General features: G+C 34.5%; 2 protein-coding genes across 2 annotated transcripts in view; one reads left to right on the top strand and one right to left on the bottom strand.

The window, feature by feature from the left end:
- The window catches only part of Dh31-R (Diuretic hormone 31 Receptor), a 258,581-nt gene that overhangs the window by 80,270 nt on the left and 153,868 nt on the right, over positions 1–24,443 (top strand). The window lies entirely within an intron of this gene.
- LOC106625897 (uncharacterized) lies at positions 19,910–23,232 on the bottom strand. The gene is made up of 4 exons (XM_036361740.2): positions 22,444–23,232; positions 20,432–21,038; positions 20,168–20,364; positions 19,910–20,106 (listed from the first exon to the last, which is right to left on the bottom strand). Exons 1-4 carry the CDS (start codon positions 22,742–22,744, stop codon positions 20,006–20,008), a joined length of 1,206 nt encoding a protein of 401 aa, XP_036217633.2. The 5' UTR covers positions 22,745–23,232; the 3' UTR covers positions 19,910–20,005.

Below are 24,443 nucleotides of genomic sequence, written 5' to 3'. Positions count from 1 at the left end.
AGTGGTTCATTTACCACATTAAATTGATTGGCTTTATTATTTTGTAATTGAATTTCGTTGCGGTTTTGTATGCCCATGAAAATTTTCAAACCATATCAATTAATGAAACGAACATATATTTCATATGTATGCCTGTATTTATAGATGACTATATGCATATATGTATACATAAGTAGCTACGAGCTAATACGTGCTCCCGGAAACAATACTCTCATCCATATTCTATGCCTATATAGGTTACATACTTACTTACATTACACATTTAATATAAGAGCATGTACGTAAAGCGTTGATACCCTGTAGGAAAAAGTAGTTTAAGCTTAAAAACGAAGCAAACATAAAGTTAAAATAGAGTTGATTGAAACCTTTCAGAATGCTTGCTCTGTCAGTTGGTTTATAACATATGATAATTTTTCCCAATCAAAAATCCGTTGAATGGTTGTTGCGCGGTGAAATTCGTATAAAGCGTTCGAAAACACAACATTCTCTAAAGTTTTAATTAAGTTTTTAACCAGTACAAGTATTTTTTGGGATTCATATATAATTTTCATCGCCTATAGTTCGGTCGAATTAGACTGAAAATAAGAGAGAAATGACGCAAACTTATAGCAAACTGAAATATAGTGAATATGTTCAATACAAAGTTAAAAATAACCTCCAAGAAGTCCCCATCGTTCCCATATGTCGAAAAAATTAATCGAGATCAAAAGTCAAAAATATATAAAATTATATCGCGTTTTTCAACGAAACGATAAAGTGTATAAAAAAATTTTGTTTTTCTTCTAACCTTTAATGTCTATTTTGATCGGAGTACAACGTTAAAACTAGTAAAATAATTAATAAAATATAGGTATTACTGTGCGTTATTGAATTTAAATTCCATAATAGAGATCAAAGTTAGACATGGACGGACTTTTCAAACTAAGTACGCTGAATTGCTTGGTTGTCAGAGGTTAGAAAAAGTGGTTCAAGATCTTCGGTATATTTGGAGGCACTTCAACAAAATTTATTTTAAAAAAATATTGGGAATGAATTCAAAATTTCTTATTAGGGGCGAAGTTGTCAACCAAAATATCTACTTTGGAAACAAGTGAACTAATGTAATTGTTCATTTTCTGCAGTTGCGACTAGGTTAGAGAGAAATGTGAATTAACCAAAAGAAGGGAGCTCTCTAAATATTTTTAATATATAGACCGCCTTCCTTTCAGTTCTTTTTTTACCAGAGTTTGTTTGTGCTCATTTGTTAACGTATATGATCTTAATTGATGATTGAGCTATTTTCGGGAAATTCAAATAAACTAATGACATTCAAAATGTTGTCCGATTTCGCTGATTTTAAAATTAGCAAAGAATCCGTCATTGGAATTTTACTAAAAAATAATTGTTTACACCTATTGCTTTTTGGACCGTGCGTCATGTAATATTTTTATATACAAGCTGAGTTTAACGTAACATTATCCGTTATTCTTTCGATAAGTTGTTACCCTATTATGGAATTAAAAGTGTCTAACAAAACGAGTTTTTTAAATCGTATTTTTATAATACAGCCAATACCTTAAACATAGTATTAACTCTATATGTGTATGTGATCTGTTTCAACTAGCAGGAAAGAACTATTTATAAAATTTCAATGACAAGTTCTTTTGTATAAAACCTTTTTTTAATTTTTATATGTAAGAGTAATAATAAGCAAGAACTCGCCGACGGAAATATGGAATTGCTGTCCATAATAATTAATTCACACTTTCCTATCGGGGTTGCTTGCATATACACATAGCACTTCGTCTGCATATCAGTAATTGTGTGGTTATGGTAGCAGTATTTATTGGCTTCTGACTGACAATACACACATACATATATACTACGTATGCATATTTTTGCGCCACGATTTTTGAATACTCTTTTTCCTGCCATGTGACACAAATTATATTATCATAATATGTGTTCATAACTTCATTCACAATTTAAGGAATAAGTACAATATATGATTTTCTCATATTTATATTAGTCAAGTGGATGCAATTTATAAGAGAAACTAGATAGAGAGTGAATGATCCCTCAAAATACAATATAATTTGAGTACATAATTAAAGACGTATTTTAAATGATTTTTTTTTTCTTTTGTTTAAGGGGGACACATAGTGTGAAATTAAAAAAATAAATTTTTTCTCATATTTCGTTAGGTTATACCTTAAAAAAAAACACACTAAAATTTAAAATTGATATCTCAAATAGTTTTTAAAGTTCGTTTAAATAGAGTTTCAGCCTACTAAAGTGTAGCCAATCAGTTCCAAAACCCTATTTTTAAATTCATTTGACTCAAAACTACATTTTTGATTTAGTTATTAGACGCAAATACATTATCCTGTACTATTTTATAAAATTACTTACCATTTTTTTGCTGTGATCAAAAATTGAATTTTGGCAAGCCAAAACCATTTAAATATGCTGTCTCAATCTCATGATATATCATGTGACGATCTTGCAATATCAGTTTGCGCATAGCATCAATCGTTTCCGGAACAAAAACTTAGGTTAAATGACCTTTATGAAATTCGTCTTAGAGCGATCTACGACCTCGATTGAATTCACCCTACCACCCATAAACACTGTTCCTTGAAGAAGCTTAATCGCCAAAAAATTACTTAAGTTCATCGATTAACTGTGGCTGAGTTAATCCATGTCGAAATTTGTACTGAAAAAAAAAAATCGAGCGAAAATGTTCGCAATATAATTCCATTTTTCTTGCCGAGATGAATGTTTTAAGTTACTGTAAACAACACAAATAGCGCTCGTATGTGAAAACGTTCTGAGTATGTATAACATTAAAAATGTTAAACTTTACGATAAAGCTGTGAGTTGCCAGATGGCCACAATTGGTTTGCCAAATCTCGAAATATAAAAAGCAACCTTCGTATACCGTTCAAATTTGAAAGCGGTTGTGGTAGTGGTTGTTTTGTTTTAAGTTCCAGAAAATCGCCTCTTAATATTTAAACCAATGAAGCAAAAAGCATTAAATGTGTGGAAATCATTGACAGTAGGTTTCGAAGTTTCTTTGCTAATCAAATTGAGGTATATGGGAGATTTTTGTGGGCTTTTTTGAATGGAAAAAATGAAATCAAAATTAATTTCAAAGTAAAGAAAACAATAAAGAATTGATTAAGAAATGTCAAACCATTTGTACACTTTGTTAATAAACTTAGAACATTTTTAATGTTAAAATTATTGCAGAGCCACGAGGAAATTTCTTCAAGTTCTCGAGCTACACTAAAACTACGTTTCCGCAACGCTTTAATTAACGTGTAGAAATGTAGTGCAACGACATTGCCACAAAGTGTGAATGTTGCGAATTTTGCTTGTGTGCATAACAATATCTGCTGCAACGCCGAATCCGCACAGCTTGAGTCGCGCCGAGCCTAAATGTGTCAAAGTGGCAAAGCAAGCGATTGTCTGCATTAATCTATGTTTGCAAACAGACCAAAAGTTGCGGTCTCCACACGTACAGGCGTAGTATGTGTTGTTGTTGTTGCTGGAGTACGAGCAATCGTATTTGCTCCACTTCAAAATGCAATTTAAATTGTCCACACAGTAAGTCAATGAGAGCGCCATGCAGGCGCAGATAAAACGGCAAATTCTTTGCCTCATCAATGTGGCACAAAATGCAATTGCAACAGCCAACGTCGCTGTCGCAGCAGAAGCTATTGCAATCAGCAGCTTCAATGCCGAGAAGTATGCAACGAGCGCGATGAGTGGATAAACGACTCATTTCGGTGCAAAAGCGTCGATGGCTGTGTGTGTGTGCGCATTTGCCATCTGTTCTCCAGGCATAACATTTCATTCGCGTACTTTTATAGCCACTTGTTGTTGTAGTTGGCAGTTGTAGGTTGTCACCACACCAATTCGCGCTTTTGCCCCACGCCTGTGTATATGCAACATTGTTTGACAGAAGTAATTTTCATTGCTTCTCGCTTAAGTCAACAACCGCAACATACCGACACTATCACCGTTACCACCGCAACAACGTAAAAATTGTCTTTGGCTTTATCTTCAAGGTTTTGCTGATACAACAAAGAGCTGCATTTTACATCAGCGAAAGAAATGTATGTATTAATAAACCTTACACCCCAGATTATGTTTATAACGTACATTCAGGGTTGGAAAGAGAGATTTGCTCTTGATGAATTTGCAGGAAGAGAAAAATCGGTCGACTTTATTTGAGAAAAATTGGTTAAACCAGTAAATTCTGAGCTCAAGCAATATAAGAGTTAGGTTCAACTTCTAGTGGGGGCCATGAAGGCCGTCAAAAAAAACATCACTTTAAGTTTACAGTTTTTAAACTTTTTCAGTTCTGAGGAATGCAAAAAAAATTAAGTCAGATGGATACGCTTTAACATCGGACTTCTAGGGTGTTTCTAAGGCATTAACTGAGTGTAAAGAAAAAGGTTTTCAAAACCAGTAGTTTATCATAGCCACGAGAAGAAGTTCTGCGCTAAGAAATATTTGGGAAGAGCTTTATATGGACCTCGTACATCGCTTCTTTGCTCTTGGTCGTTGTTTCAGCTTCTACCACATCTATGAGAGATTTTTAACGATTATTTAAATTAATCATGTGTTGACTTTATCTCTGTATATCTTAATACATGACCTCTTGGCCTCTATATGAGAGATTTGTAAGATTTATTGAAGATTATCTTGAGAGGATTTTATTCTTGTAGTGCCTACTCGCTCCAAAATATTTGTTAAGATCCTCTGGATAAGCTGGACGAACCATACAACAACTGAGGTATCAATAGCCTTACTGTTTTAAAGCTTTTAGGTATAAAAAGACCACAACAACTATTCGTTACAATTACTGATAGTGGACCCAAATGTGTAGCTGGATCCAAAATCTCAAAACAAAAAAAAATAATCGAAAAAAATACTAAATTCACCTCAGAACTTTTTACTATGTCTCGGAAAGACACCAGATTATGATAAATACCTTTTCTAGACACAAATTCCAAATACACCCGATTTCCTATCAAGAATTTGGAACATTTTTTAAACTACAATTAAAATAATTTTTTGGTCTGAGACTGCGGTTACGTTAGGTTAGGGGTGGGTTTGATCCTCGCTGGATCTCACTTAGACGGTTGTGAACGTTGATCTTTGTGATACCCAAAAACTTCTAAAAATGGATCCCCATAGATCGAAAAAACCATTTTGAGTGGTTAATATCAATCACTGCTAGTTTGCCGAAGTGTGTATACGCAGATATATCAATCTCAGTCTGGCAAAAGCTGGGCAGTAGAGGAGAAAGTGCTTAGATTATTCCACCTTCGCTTTCCTCCATCAATCTTTTGCAAAAAGCGTCCGACAAAATATTTAAACGCATCGCGTGTGAGCCTAATGAACCAGTCAGAAAACCCACAATTGTGACAAGACTGACTTTGCTAAGCTCTATCATTCTAATTTAGTAGTACTTTCTGGTTTATTTTTACTATTATAACCTTTCAAAATTTATTAAATTGGAAATTAAATATTATTTCCATATTTCTTTAAGTAAACCATTTGATACAACAACAAAGTTGACTCCCACCGCACTCATTTTACCGCAACGTTTAATTACATTGTGTGTATGTGTGAATACAAAACACCACATTTCCCCGGGCATAACTTGCGAACTGATCATTAAAATGAGTCTTAAGAGTCGCGCGCTCACAGAGCTATATACTAGTATGTCATCAGTCTGCTAACGTCCGTCCGTCTGTCGCTTTTTGAATGGTCTCACTGCACCTCTTGCCTTTGTGACAAACATTTAACACGATGCAATCCTTTCGCACTCCTGCACAAGCCGCACACACACAAACACACATGCGCACTTAATGCCTATGCTAGCAACTCATCGCCGACTCTGAATTCGTATTCGGCGTTAAAACTCATTTTTTCCAACGTTGCACATTTAACAGTTTTGCACCCATCCGCGGCAGCTGGCGTTAGTCATTTTCAGCACATTCACACATCATATACCCCGCTTCCCGGTGCCTTATCCCATGCAGCCGCATTGCCACGAGCTGCTTATGTTTTCCCTATATTTTGCTCTCTCTTTCTCTCTCACTCTCTTACATCCACTCCTTTCATTTGTCTTTAGCTTCCTGTGCCTGCCGGGCGACCAACAATTTGCAAACATTTCAAAATGAAAACTTTTTCTTCAAAAACTTAGTCAATTGTTGGAATGTTTGTAAACGTGCTGTTTATATGTGTGTGTATGTGTGCGTATACGCGTGATACTTGGAGTGTGGACCCCATATTTGGCACACTTTCATTCATTTTCTTTAGTACGCCTCATTTCGTTAATATGGACGAATTTTTGTTTTATTTTACTGTTTAATATCATTCACTCATTTTTATTGCTATAAATTGCTTTCGCGAACTTTTAAAGCTTCAGTACGAAATTAAAGCGTTATTAAGGATGTTTTATGGCGAAATTATTTATACTTTCAAAAATATTTTTTACGTTATTCCTTGCTCTCATCATCTATTTTAGTCCAAAGAAAAGTGTTACCCTACAGCTGAACTCCCGACATTACATATGATATTTGTAGCTGATTTAAAGCAGTAGAAAGTAGTTAAATAAATATAACATAACTTTAATAAAACTCTTCCCAGGGTCACTGTGTACCTTTATTAAGGACAACAACCCATTTTGAGGTCAATGGCCTTTGGTGTTTTTTACAACAACCCATCATGAGGTCAATGACCCCTTTATTTATATTTTGCGAAATTAGCACCTCATTCAATCTATGATCCTTTTGTTTACATTTAGCATGGTCAACAACCACTTAAGGTTGAATTGTTGGGTGAACATTTTGATAATTTTATTTGATTAGGATATTTTCGAGGGTAATCAGATATGAGGTTAATTTTAAAAACGCCTCTTAAATTTACTCACTACTGTCAAATACTGAGATTTTAGAGTTATACCTATACCTATATATGTAGCCACATATATATGGTAAATGGTCAGGATGATGAGAGTAGTTGAATTCCGGATGACTTTCTATCTGTCTATGTAAGCGATAACTTCCTAAAAACTAAGATATCTTCAAGATTGGAATTGAAGCATTTGTATACCCAAGGGCTATAACACTACAAATTAAGCCAGAAACCTGTACTTAAGGGTTGCATAGGAATTTGTGCAAGTGTTGGACAGCGAGCGTAATATCGCCCAATTTTAGGTGAAACAACATACCTGAGGGTATCATATAATTGTTCTAATGTAACAGTTTGAAAATGAGCGAAATCGAAATACAATCAAGACTGCTTCTCATATAACACTTTTTTAACGAATACATCGGTAAATCTGTGAAGTATAGGATTAAAATATAGAGAGAATATTTTTCCGAAAATAGTTTTCTCTTGTGGCTTAAATATTTCCTTAGCTCCCATATACCTAATATAAGCAATTTAAACTTCTGGTTGACTATATTCCATATATCACTCAATCTGTGAGGTATTTTAATTAAACTCGGAGAACATCTTTTATAGTGATAAGGTGCACTTTTGTCAAAAATGGATAAAATCGGGTCATCATTTCCCCTAGCCCTCTTGTAACTAATGTAAGAATTTTCAAACATCCGCCTAACTTTTTTCCATATACCTATAGTAATCAATCTGTGAGATACTTTAATAAAGCATCTTTTTCTGGTAGATGAATCTCCAAGGACCTATGATTGTCACCGCAAGGACACTTTTTTTGGAACAACGCAGACAGCTATAACTTTGGGAACTTAAATTTGCTTTTTTTTGAAATATTCGTGACTTTAAGTCAAAATATTTTGTAATAATGTCATATTACTACTTTTGTAAAATAACATGATTTAATAGCAAAAAAAAATTACTGAAAATTCTCATTTTTTCGTGCCTCTGACTACCCCTAACCCCTTAAGTGAACGTAAAAGTTTTGACAACACTTTAAAGTATTTCACGGCGTTAATCCTTACAAATTACAAAATTATAAAATGTTCGGTTACCCCTTTCATTACTTGTCAAAAATTCGCCTTCTTAGAAACAACATCGAGAATTTCTTAAAAGACGGAATTTCGAAGATTGGCCCAGTACTCGCCATTTTATATGAAAATCTCATTATATCATTTATTTTTAATTATTGCGTTTATGCATTTTCATCTACACACAGTTTTACTACAGTCATCTTCAAATTCATTTCCGGTTTCCACATTCTTCGTATTTTATTTCATTTAGACTATCTCTAGCAGTACCTATTTATATGTTGCAGGCACGTTTCTGTAGTTTGTTGTATACAAATGTTTATGGTACGAGCCACAACTATGAAAACGCTTTCAATGACTTTACTTCACTGCCTTCGGCATTTTTTAATGCAGCCGTTGCCGCCATTCTTTGGTCGTCGTTAACTTTACTTAAGTTTAACTTTTACCGTTATATGCCTTACACATGCAACACTTGCTCGAAATCCAAGCACATATGTATATGTATATCTGTATACATGTGTACATACATATCTACGCAGACATTGCCTGTATTGTATGTCGAATATTCAAGGTTGCTGAAAAAAAAAAAAATTAAATATTTCGCTCATCAAATATTCATGCTGAAATTAACAAATCTGTTCACAAATGTATTACAAACTGCTTTAGTCCACGCGCACTTATCAACACATATTCATCTACAATCTTCTTGCACTTGATATTACCGAGTTTTTGTGAGTTTTTGGCAAAGTTTCCACCCTCTTCGCTTTTGCTGCCTTCATTCACGTGCATTGACTTTTCACAACCATTGTTGTTGTTGTCTGAAAACATATATTTTTTTAATCTGCACTTTGTTGCATTGTTCATATGTTTTTGTAATTTCCCCCTATTTTTTTGTTGTGTTTTATTTAATGCTTTTCGGTGTCTTCGGTTGACGACTTGATGCCATTTCAACTAAATTTTCCGTTTCGCCGCATTTGATACGTTTATTGCTTCTTTTCGCACCCTTATTGCTCGTCCAGCTATTTCCGCGTATAATTTCATGTGATTTTTTTCTTCTTTTTTTTATGGAAATACTTCACTTTGCTTCGTTTCCTGTTGCTCACAACGTTTTGCGCTCGATTGCTCAATTGTTGCCTCCGTGTTACAGTTACTTTGGCTTTTTTTTTAACTCATCTTCATTTAGTTATATTTTTTTTTCAAATGTGTTCCAAATTAAAAGTAGACAGTTGAAAATTAATGAGGAATACTGAGGACTGTGTATCCACTGCCAAAATATTTCTCTAGAAATACGAGTATATTGAATTTTTTACAAAGAGGTAGTTCATGTTGCAAAAATTCCTGATATGCTTTTTACTTGCTATTCTTATATTATTATGTACTGTTATTTTTGTTTTTATGCCGGCGGAAGACATTCTCTCTCGGCATATAAAGAATCCGTTCTAGTTACGTTAACACGACTGTAGTGGAATGATTTCTTATCGGCTTTCTTTAAGTGCAAAGCAAAGCATATGTCTTAACATTCGGTATCTAACATAGGTTATTATTTACCCAAAAAAGTTATACTAGCCTATTGTTTCTGGCTCAACACAAAGCTATCTAGACCTTCCTTGATCGGGTAACCTACATGAATATTAAATTCGTAGGATGAGTTCGAGAGCAAATTCACTTAAAAATCATTCAGCTACGAATTTAGGAGAATCTAGTAAACTTAACAAATTGGTTAGTATTTTGTTTGTAAATGCATATGTTCGATTTTAAGCGGAGCTATGGAGCTGAACCTAAATTCGGTCCTCAATATTGCCTTCCCCTCCACAGAGGAGTGGGAAAGGGACGTAGTGGGCAAGGAAGCAGGGATAAGCTTCTATACGGATGGTTCCAAACTGGATAACCGAGTAGGCGGCGGTGGCTTCTCGGCTAAACTAGATACCAAAATCGCCTTCCGGTTACCAGACCACTGCAGTGTCTTCCAAGCAGAGGTCACTGCAATTAAAGAAAGCCTTCTTGTACTAACAAAAAGTGTAATCACAACAAGAAGTGTATTTATATATACAGACAGCCAGGCTGCTTTGAAATCTCTGATGCCTCATAGGATATCGTCGAAGACAGTGAAAGATTGCCATGATCTTCTAGCGGATCTGTCATCCTATTTCACGGTAAATCTGCAATGGGTCCCAGGACACAGTGACATCCCTGGGAACTGCGTAGCAGATGAACTAGCCAGAACAGGCACCACCCTACAACTAGATCCTGGTAAGGAGGACATAAATATGCCTCTGGCTACTTGTAGATACCTAATCGACAAACATGTCATTAATATAGCCGAGTGTCAGTGGAATCAATCCCTGACCTGCTCAACTAGCAGGCAAACGTGGCAAGAATGGAATATGAGCCGCACATGCCGACTGTTAAAATTCAAGAGGAATGATATAAGAACTCTCGTAAGAGTACTAAAAGGCCACTGTCTAATAGGCAGACATGCAAGTAGACTTGGCACGCCATATAACGACTATTGTAGAAGCTGTCAGGAAGTAAAGAGGAGGAGATCATTAAACATTTTCTATGCGATTGCGCAGCACTACATAGAAAAATAATCGCAAACATCGGTCGTGGGTTTCTTGATGACGTCTCGGAGGTTGCACAGATAAAACTTGTCTCACTGATGAAGTTCATCAAAAGTACGGGGTGGTTCAGAGAGGAGCCAATAGAGTGAGGGGATCACAGTGGTATCAAAATGGGCCTCCTAAGGGCCTAAGTGTGTCGAGTGACAGCCACTTTACCTACCTACCTACCTACCTACTGTGTTATTATTTTACCGTAATTTCAGTTTAAACTTCATTAAATTGCAAAATTTATCGATTTATATGCATTATTTGATGTTAAGATATTTTGTTGTGTTTTAAACTTTAAACAAGTTTATACAAGTTTAAATTTATTTATATTTTCAAACTGGCAACTCTGCTATTAGATAAATCTAATTCGTTTACCTAACATTACATGGATATGGATGTAGTTTCATGTGCTTCCATTGATTCTTCATTTTGAAATATGTTATCAATAAAAAAACTGGGGCAATCGATTTTAAGAAGCTTCGCTTGAGGCCAACTATTTTGAAGCGCCATAAACAGGAGCAGCTAGTAAGCATAAACGTATGCATAAGAACCTCTAAACCCACCACTTGGAGCTTCCCATGATTCACTATTGATGTGTGTGGGGCCTGTCGTTGCCTGTTGGCACAATTCCGCTCCTGTTGTCCAAATCTGGGTATTTCCATCTTTCAGACTGTCCAATTATTGACAACATAGGTCTAAATGAAAAGTTTCGCCGCAGGAGAAGAGCTCATAGTAGATGACTTACTGTCAATCCAACGAAACACTTAGCAAAACCCTCCTGACCGTCAATCCTGGCTTAATCACCGTTTGCGGCGGTTCACCTTATTTCGAACACTACCGTTCTGTTTTGACGTCTTGGTACATGACCCACTGCTATTATTGTAAATGGTTGTATTAATCAGAAGCAAAGCAAGAAAAACGTTAACTTCGGTTGTACCGAGGTCATAATACCGTTCACAAACGCAAATGTTCATCATTACAAGAACTTGTTTGTATAGCAGCTATATTAAAATAAATTTTTTCGGAGATTGCATTTTTGCCTTAAATAAGGATCCGTGCTAAGTTTCGTGAAGATACCTCGTCAAATGAAAAAGTTTCCCATACAAGCACTTGATACCGATTGTTCAGTTCGTACGGCAGCTATATGCTATGGTGCTCTGATATCGGCGGTTCTGACAAGTGAGCAGCTTCTTGGTGAAAAAAGGACAAGTGCAAAATTTCAGGTCGATACCTTTAAAACTGAGGAAGGCAGACGGACAGACAGATGGACATGGCTAAATCAACATAGCTCATCATGCTGATAATTTATGTATATATATTACAGGGTCTCCGACGTTGTCTTCTAGATGTTGCAAACTCCGCGCAAACTTAATATGGTATATCCTGTTTAGGGTATAAAACTAAAAAAAAAACAAAAAACACGGAAATAAATGAAAAGCCGAATAAAACCAAAAAGTTGAAATGAGAAAAATCACCAACGAATTTTTTTGTTTTTGTAGAAGCGCAAGGCAAAAGCACCGCATAGCTTCCACAAAATATGCGCACGTGCTGCCTTCATATTTTCATATATCATACATAAATATTTATGTACTTTGTGTCTGTGTGATAATGCACTGATATGTAATGTTCTGCTTGTGTAGGCAATTTACACATTCGTGATAAAATGTTGACGATTGCCGAACGCGCCGTTGGGTCTACGGTGAGCTCGTCGCAACACAAATTGATCGCGTTCAAATGTCCAAACAAGAACACCCACGCATCGAAGTACATATATTTACATAGCCGCAATTGTCTGCTGCTCACTCACATCTCAATTTTATTTCTCTTATGTGTGTGTGTATGCGTGAATTTTCGACCTGTTGTTGTAGATTGGCTTGTGTACAGCGGTGTGCTTGTGTTTGTGTGATAAAAACGCCAACAATGCAATTAACTGATTAAAAGCGCATTTATGTTGTTATGTTTGCCGCTATTCACATACGAGGGTTGGCTTTTATATTTTAGAATTAGAGAACAACAACAAGTGTTAATTATGGAAAATCGCTTTATTATTTTTAAAAATATTCTCTATTAAAATCTATACACTTTTGCATGCGTTTGAACCAATTGTCGAAGCACTTTTCCCTTTTTGATTGAGGTGTCTTCAAAACATACGTTTTGAACGCATCAACCGCCTCTTTAGGTGTCTTCAGGTATCGAAAAACGTTGACCTTTTAGTTTATATTTTACGTACGGTAATAAAAAGAAGTCATTCGGTGCCAAGTCAGAACGTTACGATGGAGGACTTATAAAATTGATGTTTTGTGTTCTCAAAAATGCATGTTGTTACATTCGATGTGTGAAAGCTCGCATTGTCGTGATGAAGAGTAATCCGTCTTCGGCTGTTGATTTTCCTGATTTCTTGAAAAACAACTGGCAAATAAATGGTCTCAGTGATAGAATCAGAATTTATTGCTCTGCATTGTTCTAAGTATGGTTGCGACATGTTCAGTTTTTCGAAAAAAACAGGGTCACATAACGATCTGGCAATATTAGTTTGTGCACAGGATCAATAGTCTCCGGAACAACATCAGATTTTGAACGAGCTTCACGAAATTCGTTTTGGAGTGATCTACGACTTCGATTAAATTCACAATACCATCGACAAACACTGGTCTTTGATGGAGCTTCATCTCCAAAAGTTGATTCGATACACTGCTGAGTTAATCTATGAATGAATATTTTAAGTTACTGTAAGCAACACAAATAGCGCTCGTGTGTCAAAACGTTCTGAGTGTGTTTAACATTGAAAATGTCAAAATTTACGATAAAGTTGTGAGTTTCTAGATTGCAACACTAGGGTTGCCAAATTCCGAAATATAAAAGCAACCTACCTATCTACATATGTGCCAAATTTTAAATATCTTTAAATATTCATCTCTGTTTTATACTCTATTTGATAGAACTCATCTAAATTCAAAGACAACCGCGATTTTATTGAAGTTTAAAATTTTTTACAAACTACCGGTACTGCATGGTAATATCGCGACAACATTAAAAAATTATTGAAATTGATTACCAAATATCCAGTTCTTTCATGCAAACTTCCATATTCTTTTCTATTAAGAATTCACCGATGTGGACCGTTTGGGTTCTTGGGATCTTAACTTAAAAAAAAAATTATCATATTTGTTGTGCACAATCCTGGAGGTACGATTGAGGCTCACTAGCAAAAGCATTGTTTCTACTACCTTTTTGAAATTGAAAATTTAGCTAATGTTGTCGTCAATGTTGAGCGGTACAAAAAATTGAGAAAAAACTATCACGTAAAGGAGTGAACTTTTGATATCCGCATAATATCCAGAAACGAGCTTGTTAATTCATTCCCTGGATCATGTGGTTTTAAAACGCAAAATATGGCTGGTGGAATTATAATTCAAACAGTTTTTCTTCAAAATTAAAATATTAGTCATTTCATTATTTTTGTAATGTATATAACTCTAAAAACACTTTTCTTACTGCCTTCTATTCGATTGGAAAAAATTCAGGGTCGAAGCCTGGCAGTAACAATTTAACGTCAAAAAGAAGTAAGATATTCTAAAACATGACATTCTTACAATGTCAGCTATTTCACATTGCTTGTGAAAGTGACCCCCAATATTATCGGAATTAATCCAATACAATGATGCCTTGTACAATAGTATTATGAAACAAGTAAGGAAGGTCTAAGTTCAGGTGTAACCGAACCTTTTATATTCTCGCAACTCGCCAGGATCAAATTTCAATTATATATCTTACACATTGACCGATATTTTTGGTAAAAAGTCAACTATAATCACTGGCGTCCACATATTCATTACCTAGGGGCATGAACGGTTTTGGTTCGATTTAGGCAATTTTTGGTCACAAGTTGGCATACTTTCAACACATTATTTACGCAAAGTTTTACTCCGATACAATCATTGTTGCTTGATTTGCATAGTGGAAAGTGAAAGAATCAGATAGAATTTAAATTGGTGTTATATGGCAAATCGGCGTGGTTGTAATCCGAATTCGCCAATTTTCGCACTATAACATAGAAATATGAGCAAAATATTATGCACCAATCATCTCTTCATCTTGGTCATTTATAAATATATAACCCTATATCTAACTCGATTAGTTTTAGATGATACGAACAATCGTTAAGTAAACAACACTATTGTAATATGTAGCAGCAGGTTGCCAGAGTATAAAAATACTCAGTATAATATTTTTATTTTTTCAAAAATATATGTAAATGTGCTAACTCATCATCGCTCTAAATATGTGTCACTAAGCCATGTGCAAACATTTTTTCTAAATTAAACATACGTTGACTTTCTTCAAGTGTAAACACATAAAATTTCCGTCAAAATACTATAATTCCAACTATTTATGCAAAGACACTTCTCACACTTCACCTAACGACGAATCCGCAAGAATGTGGTGGTGTCAAAAAGAGTGCTGAGCGCATTTGCATATAAATAGTGGTTACGGTTCATTGAAAAGGCAAGTGCCATTTGACAACACACAGCCACTCAAATGTACAACTATGCAGGTAAACAAAATGTTTATGTGTGTGTATAAACATACGAGCTTGTTTATATAAAATATTTGTACAGTTGCCTGTAAACTCATAGCCATAGCTCAAACTAGCCAAAATAAAGTGACTAATTCGTTACTGTCTTCCACAAAGCTAGAACTATACCATACATTTTGGTAAACAAATAAGCAAACATAGAAATCCATTAAGCGGCAACACAACAACACCTACAACTACATCAATTGGTCAGATGCGCTCAGTTGATTAGGGAAATGTGTCAAATTAGCGCTCATCGAAATGGCATAAATTGACACCTATCTAGAATCACTGACAACAACAAGAAAAGCTCGAAAACAAACATTGCTTCTTCCAGTATGAATGGATGAAATGAATCAGTAAAAGTAGCATCTAATTAACTCGTAAGCAATTCCATACCATGCAAATGGGTCTTGCCGCCAAGCCGTTGGTGTTGAGCAAACAGAATGTGTATGCGCGTGTGTGGGAGTAAGTTGTATGGCCACATTGTTGCAATCAGGCGTGCAGCAACACCGCCAAATACATTCACAAATCGATGGCCGGCGATGGCTGGTATTTATATGCGTTGATATTATTCACACACATGCTGCTGTTTACCTCTTCCCGATCATTTGCCGTTTATTAACGGCATTTTTTTTGCGTCAGGTTTATTCTTCTTCTTTTTTTTGAAGATTGCGCAGCCGGATAGTCATTGAAGCTTAATATCTAGTTTTTTTTTGTTTTTGTTTTTAGACCGTAAGGAGTTAAAACCCCTTTGCAACATATAGGCATTGTCATTACGTCAGTGGTGTACTCGCTAAAATAATCCGCCCTTCTACATGGATTTTTCCCTTTCCGTGGTGTGTTTTATATACATGAAATTGCGTGGAAACATGTCGCCGAATATACTTAGGTAATGCCACAAGTTAACGCACTCCGCCCAGTACTTCTCTTGGTCAAAACACAGCCGATATAATGATTTCCGTCTTTATTGCTGACTTTAGTCTTTTAGCCGTTGCATTGAACAATATACTTTCTTTCACTTTCCACACTTTTGCATTTTTCCCATAGCTTTCAAACAGTTTGAAATTGTTTGTTGTGCAACCTTTAACATGGCTGCCATTTGCTTTTGACTCAAAGTATAACCTTCATCCAATATTGCTTGCAGTTCGGCGTCTTCAAACCTTTTTTGGTGGTTTCCCACATTCTTCATTTCTCAAATCAAAATCATTATCTCTGAACCGTTGAAGCCATCTTTTGCATGTTGATTCTGTAGCACTTTTCTTCAATTTGCTTTCTTCAAATCATCACTTTCCGGTACAAAATTTGACATTTTCAACACAATTAAAAAATATGATGTTGTTTGTGCAATGACTGTAAGGTTTTTGAATATGTTTGACAGATGTCATGCCAACCAAACAGAAAAACATTAAGGCCCATTCACAACAAATGTTCTCCACCAACACATTTGTATCTTTGCGCTCACTTCATACCTGTACACCGGTATATGTTTGATTTAGAAAAAATTCGATAACACGATGTATTTGCACGGCTAACAATTTTTGATATTTAATAGTATTTATTAATATTTTATGGAACTGCTAATAACACTAGTTTACAAATTAATAAATAAAATAATATAATATACAAGCTAAGGCTTGTTTAATATTTTTGTAAGCATTGTTTTTTTTTTTTTTTTTTTGTTAATTATTTTCTTAATAATTAGCAACTTAAAGTTATGAAATAAATAATTTAATGTTAATGTTAATATTAATAATTAAATTTATTTATAAACTCAGTACACCTTAGTTGTTAACAAAAAGTTTTAATTTAAAGGACAAAAACTTTGTAAACCAGTGTATGTTAATCAACATAAGCAAATACTTAAAATTTACACACGTTGTCAAACTGTGATCAACATTTTTTAGAAATAGTAAAACTTGTTAAAAGTTCACTTCGAAAACAAATAACTACTTAAAAGTGTAAACAAATGTATTAAATAAGAATAAATTCACTTGACATTCAAATTGATGTGTGGAAATACAAAATGCGCCACATGTCAACTATTAGGTAGCCGAGAGAAGTAGATTTTTATTATTTATCCGCCATTTTTGCCTAAATTAATGCAGTAAGTAGGAACATTTAATGGGCAACTGTTAGTTGTCTGTTAAGTGCCACTGTTCAACATTAAACACTACTGTTACCACCCAGCCGCAGCACAGTGTTGCTTTTTTAAACATATTGACACATGCACATACATTTTTGTATAAACATTGGTGTATATACATTTTATTGTAAATATATATTGTATACTATGGCAATCCTTAAACAGTCATATGCAAAATTTTCAGTCTCACTCCCTCATTCGATACTATTATGGTAATAGATTATATTAATAGATAGATAGATAAAGAAAACTGACACATACTGGTCCAGCCGACGCTTATAAGAAGTATGCGGAAAATTGGATTACGCGTTAGCATTCTTGTATTGACTCAAAAGGAGCCTATTTTAAAGTCGATAATAAAGAGTTGTGAAAATGAACATGAAAATGTTACCAGTTCGGGAGAAATTTGATCATATGGTATATGCTGAATAAATAATTTAAAATGATTTCCTATAGCGCCAAGCAACTAGTCTTTTTCTTTCTATAAAATAACTATTAGACGTCTGCACATTTGTTGAAAAAAAGTGTGTCTTCTGAAATCTAAAATGTTAAATGTTACCCACTGAGACTCACATAAATTTGCTCCTATCAGACATATACATATAAGTCAATGACTAACATAAAGCCGTTTCGATTATATGTCTGACTTGTAATATATTTTCAAAATTTGCCAATTATTTAGAGACCACCCTAATGTAGAAACAAAGTATATGTTCTGTTGTTACTGTAAAAAAGTTCCGCCCAATCGTGCTAAGTGTTTTAATTAACATGTCTGCCGCCATACTTGCCAAGCATATTATTGTTCTTATGACTATCACCGGCATATTAGTAATCATTCATAGGATTTCTTTCGCTCATAGCGCTGTCTTTGTATATTTCTTAGTCTAACTAACAGTTCTTTGTAATTAAATGCAATAAATAAAGTTTAAACAAAATTTAGAAATATTCAAATAAAAAAATTCTTCCTTCAATGCAAAAATCTCTACCAGTATTCTTGTAAACTACTCTTAAACATTTTTGAATAATTCTTCTACACTTTATATATAATTTTATTCCCTCATAAATATTTGTTCTTAATAAAATATCATTCAACTTATATTTAATGCTTTCAACATGTATTGTAGTTAATTTTTATTTTAGGCTTTCATCTAAATTGAAGCATCTTTTCCATCATTCGACTTGCACAAATTAACAGGCCTTCCCCAACCGCTGACATCCACAGTTGTCCAACACTTGATGTGGTTAGTTAGTTAATTACTACTAAAAGGATAATCATGTCGCAGCCTAGAAGTGCGTTAATGCGTTTTTCTCATTTATTTAAGAAGTATTTGCACTAACTCTCCCAGCCCTTTACATATTTTTTTCACGTTCACTTATATTCTTTTTGTTTATTGTGCTGTATTCCTTCTCTTTTATAGTGGCTCTAAGAGTATAGGAGTTTATGTGTATTTCGCAAATAAATATTTTGTAGACTATTTACTTTGATTCCTTCTCAGAGAGTTATTTCTAAAACTTTTAAATATGCCTAGGTTCTTAAAAATGCAAAAGTTGTTATTCCTCCAATCAACAATGGTAGAAATAGTTAGTGGTGAAAAAACTCTGGATCCAGTCGACCTAACTCATTTGGTACATGCTAAATAAAAGAAAAATTTGATAAAAACCCCATTTTTAATTAGCATAAAATAACAGAGGTTAAAGAATTTCGAAGAAAACCCGGTACCTACTTGGTAGTGAAATTATTTAATGAATTTCGTCCCTAACTTCATCTATTCACATCTTATAAATGATGTAGAGTTGGAAACTGCGAATTTCTTTAACCGTTGAAGAACTCATTCATACAAAAAATTAAATATTTGATTTTAACTTTTTATAATTCCGAAGATACATATTTGATAAAGATGTTGTAAAATTTTCAAAGGAAAATATTTAAAACTCGGTTATTGCGATTTCCTTTCCGACAGTCGCTCTGAAAAAAGGCGCATTGACAGCAGAACTTCTGATAAGATCCTCAAAAGTTAAAAGAAAAAATACGAATTTGAACTTAGACTATAAACCAGGCATTGGACGGAGGAAAAAACAAATGAAGTGAAAATGGTATTTTTGACAGACGTTTTTACAAAAAAATGCAAATTTTGGTGAACATTTCTCGAATTAAATAGTTGTTATTGAACAAAACAAGAATCCTCCACGGCAAGCCCTTGTAAGTTACATTTCAAATACCTGTGTAAAATTTCATTAAGAGCGGTTGCATAGTTCGCAAGACATCTTGAAAACCGACTTTGGAAACACATTTTCGAGAAAAACGCGTTTAAAGTTTTAAGTGCCTATATAGCTGACCTCGAGCGCGCAACTGTTCATAGCTGTGCCTTCAAAACTTTTACTGGGATCAACTTGAGAATTTAGGACAATATTTTAGAAATGTTATAGAATTAAATAAGACAGTACAATTTTTTTTGTTTGTTTTTTGAAGCCGCGAAACCCATGTAACCCCTTAAAAGTTTATCTACATTCTGAAAAAACTTTAACCTCAATAAAAATTGCATAAATAAATTTGAAACCTATAGAAAAATAATTTTTAAAATTTTCCTTTATTAATTTGAAACCTTTGCTCCTTTAATAAAAAATCTTAATGTTACCAATAAATATGCACGAAAAATCATAAGCAAGTTGACTTAAAGCGATGTTATTAACTTATAGCCGATTTCACTCGATATGATATGCTAAACCCGGTTTCCACAGTACTCCACTGCTCATCACTATTAAAGTACATCTGATACGGTGCGCTTGCTAAAAAATTTAAAGCAGTTAACAGTAAATTGTGTTTGCTTAAGAGCTCCCTATAACATACCAATTAGTTCCTGACCGGCGGTTAGAGCCTGTCCACAAAAGTAAGTTGGCTGCATGCTTGCATCGTCTTTAAATATCGCATTCCATATCATAAGATAATCGTTTTGGCGACCATCGGTTAATATCATCGGGTGACAATTTTCGTCGTAGAAATTATTAGTTTGCTCCGATGATAAAGAAAACCTATTCACTGTGTATCTGAAATTTATTTAAAAAAAAAATTATGAAAACAGAATATTTCTCTCATGCCTTATGCGACACTTACTCGATCACCGAAGACCCGGGCAACGGTCTTATGCAGATTGTATATTGTAGATTTTGCATATAATATATATCTCCGAAGCTTTTAATTGTACCTGTCGGTTGACGGAAGTACTGACTACAGCCGGTTGGCGCTAGTAATTCCCAATCGCTATGTTTCGCTGAGAATATCTTACGTATATCTTGTAAGTTTGTTTGACCCATGAATGGCATTACCATACTGTTGGCACCGAAACGGTTCCTTGGCTGTGGACACTCCAGTTGTGTGATCACCAAATTCCAAGAGGATTGTGCCCATTTTGTTGAAAATGAAAATTCCAATGTAACTTGCGTGGCACCCGCCGCCACATCGTAGGGCAAATATATATGTTGACCACTATTTTCGCCGCATATCGTAAAGCTGCCAACTGTAAATCTGTCACCGCAAGTTGAGGTGCCAAGAGTCGCATCATTGGTCGGTTGATTCAATTCGAACTGTTCAAACTCAATGAGTAACTGACAAACATTGCTGCTGTAGGGCGCAATCACATATTGGCACACGTTCGGTAGCTGAATGGGATTTTTGATGATTATACGCTTAGAGCTGGAAATTTGGCCGCATTGTAGATTTGCTAGAGATGCAAAGCGGGGTGAAATGTGAAAAAGTGAAAAAATTACTTTATATTATATAATGTGGTTTACTACAAGAGACGTCTTTTAAGTATTTGTAAAATTTTTTCAAAAGAAATTGAAAAAAGTATAATTTTGATTATAAAAATAGTTTCAAATTTTTATTTTTATTAATTATTTTAGACGTGATTTTATGATAAAAATTATAATTATAAATTTAAATGTTCTACATGTCTCTCCTGAATAATTTATTTAAGTAGAAGTGGTTAGGCTAATCTGAGAGCTCTCAGAAACACATACATAGGTCTAACTTTGATCATTTGCTTTTGGAGTAAGAAAAAGAGAATCGAATTTCTCTCTTTCAGAACTCTCAGTATATATTTGATGTGCATATAGAATATAAAAAATGTATATAGAAATTTGAGGAACCCGTGCTTTCTTAAAACAATAAAGTGTCCATATCTCAAGTTACATAAGATATACTAGTAAAGTAGTTAGGCTTTTAGGTTAAGGTTAGTTTGTTCACATAAATGTTTGCCAAAATGACGAACTTGTAAAAAAGGTTACATTTTCGATCGGAAAAATATGCAGTAAAAAATGAGAAAAACTCATTGACTGACCCAACCGCTTCGGCACTACAACGTATTGGGCAGAAAAAGATCTTCGTACTATTTTACCAATTGAATAATGGTTTTAGGACCCTAAAGTACACTTTAAGTTAGAAAAAATCGTTTTTGTTTTTTGAATAACTTTGACAGGTCTGTCCCTTAAAGAGAAGATATCGACGAGGTTTTACATAATTATTTTTGGAATTAATAAAAATTTCGAAAAAAGATCATTCAAAAGTATTTTTTAACAAATATTCCACATCAAATGTGTTGTATAAACAAATGCCGCTTTGAGTTCAACCTTTTTGCTTAACTTCATCTTCACTTCAAAACCTGCGGCAGAACTCTGAGTAGTATTTTTAGAACAATAACAATAAATAATAAATTTTTTATTTGGTACAAATAGACGTGTTTATGATTCCAACTAATCTCCCGTCGTGTTCGACATGATGCATATAATATTTTTTTATAACTCTTGTGTTAATGTTTTTCTTTGGTTTGGAATCGTAAATCCTGGTTCGAGCCGCTAGTCTTTAGAAGCATGTGTGCTATTAAACTAAAAACAAAAAGATTGCGTATATATACTACATCTAACTGTAAATTTCTTCAAATATCGAGAGCCCATGCTTAGTATTGGACATTGAGCTAAACTTGCAGAACTCTTCGAGGCATATGTTAATGTTGGATATCAATTTTAGAACATTTCTCAACATTTTCATGTTGGGAACTACTTATTAACTTTTGAAATCTTTAAGCATTTTTTTTTTCAATAATTTTTAGAAAATTGCAGTTCACTCACTTTCACAACACACGCCATAGGTGCTGCAGTATCCTTTCGGCATGCCACCCTGACGCATACAATTGAAGCGCGACAGACAAGTGCCCGATGTGCCTTCGTTTGTGGTGCAAGCATTGCTGGCCGAACTGCGTCGCGATTGTCGAAACATGCTGGTATCGTCTCTGTCCTGCGCTGACTTATACGAATATGCATAACTTTCATTTAAATTATTGTAAAGGACATTATCTTTCCACAAAGCGCAAAGTGCCGTTTGAATACAAATTAAAAGCAAAATTATATTATACCACAGCGACATAAACATATTTGTAAAGTGCTTTATTTCAGTGCTTCTTTTTTTCAAATAGAAAGCTTTCAAATTTACTATCACTCAACACTTTGCTTAAAGTTCTTTTGTTTGTTATTTCCAGTACTTAATATTTGTGTTACTTTGAATAGCTAAATTAATTACAATCACCAATTCACTAACGCTCTCGCCCACACTCGTATAACGCACGCGTACGTACCACAAACTGTGCCGTTAGTTACACGAAGCTTTCATTTTATAGATCGGTCATAGCACACCTGACCGATCTGACTTGACGCACGATGCGATGCCGCCATATCGCACATTGTTGGCTAGAGTAATCATTCTTCGTTGCACCAATCGTACGTTCGTTGACTCGATCTTTGCTTGTCGATTGTCCGAGCGTCCGCGCAATGGTATGCGTCTTGGATACCAGCAAACACAAATCATAGTGCGAGTGATCAAATTTATTCTTTCGCTCACACACTTTTACACATACACACAGGTAGATACCGTTCGTCGCTTGTTTACAAAAACAACAACGTTGAAATCAAGTCTAGATCTACTTTAGTTATGTGCAAATATTTGCAAGCGTTTTAAGTGCTCGAAAGTGATATGCAAACTCGCAAAATAGCGAAATGGTCTTTGCGAAAATTTGCCGTTTGCTTTAAATTCACAAACTTTTTATTAGTTGTTGTGTTAGTAATATTTTTTCTATTTTAATATACAATTATATATTTGCACAAAATAACGCTCGATCTTTCTGAAAAGTTGTGTGGTCTCTATTGGAGCAATAAATGTGCGCCACACCGCTTCCAACCAACCGAGATCGCTGCGTTCTTTTGAATGTTATTCGGTGGTTGTCTTCGTGAATGTACGTGTGTATATATGTATGTAGGTATGTATTTCACACCCATTGACTTGCATGATTTAAGCTACTAATTTGTTTCGTTTTGTTTTTGGTCACAAATTTCGTTAGTTAGAATTTCTAAATTAGGCAATGTTTGCACGTACATATCTTAACCAAATATTGATTTTGTTCTGTTTTTGATGTAAGCACTTCAGTCTAACGGTATACTTAGAGTCTTGGTGGGATTTGATGAACGAATTTGAAAATTTTTTTAAATATTTCATTTAAAAATGGTTTTGCTAATAAATGCATACTGATTCGAAAATATTGCATTTTTAAATTCAAGTTCATGAATCCTCACCGAAATCGAATTTATTAAAGTTTATTAAAGGTGCGGTCCTATGAATATCGAACAAATATTTGTATAATATCGAGCGCTATATTTGCTATAAATTGGGTCATTTGTGAGAGTATTTTATATTCTTCAATATGCTTTGTCCGAAAACTGAAGCCAGTGTTTGTACAAAAAAAAAATAATATGGCTGTTGGGCGCTTACCATTGGGTAGTAAAGCTCTAATGATTCCAGCCAATCGACGTAAGCTCGACATAATTAGCGGATCGTATATTAATGACAAAATTTTATGATGAATTTGGAAATTCTGATGTACTTGTATTGTGTTTTCACATTTAATAGTAGTTCGAGCCGAACTAGTAGAACTCCATCGTATCTCATGTTAATTGCTTAACATAAGCTGTCTTCGATACGCCATTTTTCTGCTCGCTTTCTCTACACGCTGCTCTGTTGTCAAAAAATTCACCATAAAAGCAACAACAGAGTTATCGAGTTAAATTGAGAGTATCCGAAT

The sequence above is a fragment of the Bactrocera oleae genome, chromosome 4, assembly GCF_042242935.1.
Source record: "Bactrocera oleae isolate idBacOlea1 chromosome 4, idBacOlea1, whole genome shotgun sequence".
Lineage (NCBI taxonomy): Eukaryota > Metazoa > Arthropoda > Insecta > Diptera > Tephritidae > Bactrocera > Bactrocera oleae.
The sequence above is the reverse complement of the archived record's forward strand: the minus strand, read 5'-3'. Positions and strand labels throughout refer to the sequence as shown.

Coding starts and splice junctions, on each gene's coding strand:
- LOC106625897 (XM_036361740.2), bottom strand. CDS start 22,744: ATGTTTATGTCGCTGTGGTATAATATAATTTTGCTTTTAATTTGTATT. Junction 21,039..22,443: donor CTATGGCGTGTGTTGTGAAA/GTGAGTGAACTG, acceptor TTGCATCTCTAG/CAAATCTACAATGCGGCCAA. Junction 20,107..20,167: donor CGCCGGTCAGGAACTAATTG/GTATGTTATAGG, acceptor TAAATTTTTTAG/CAAGCGCACCGTATCAGATG.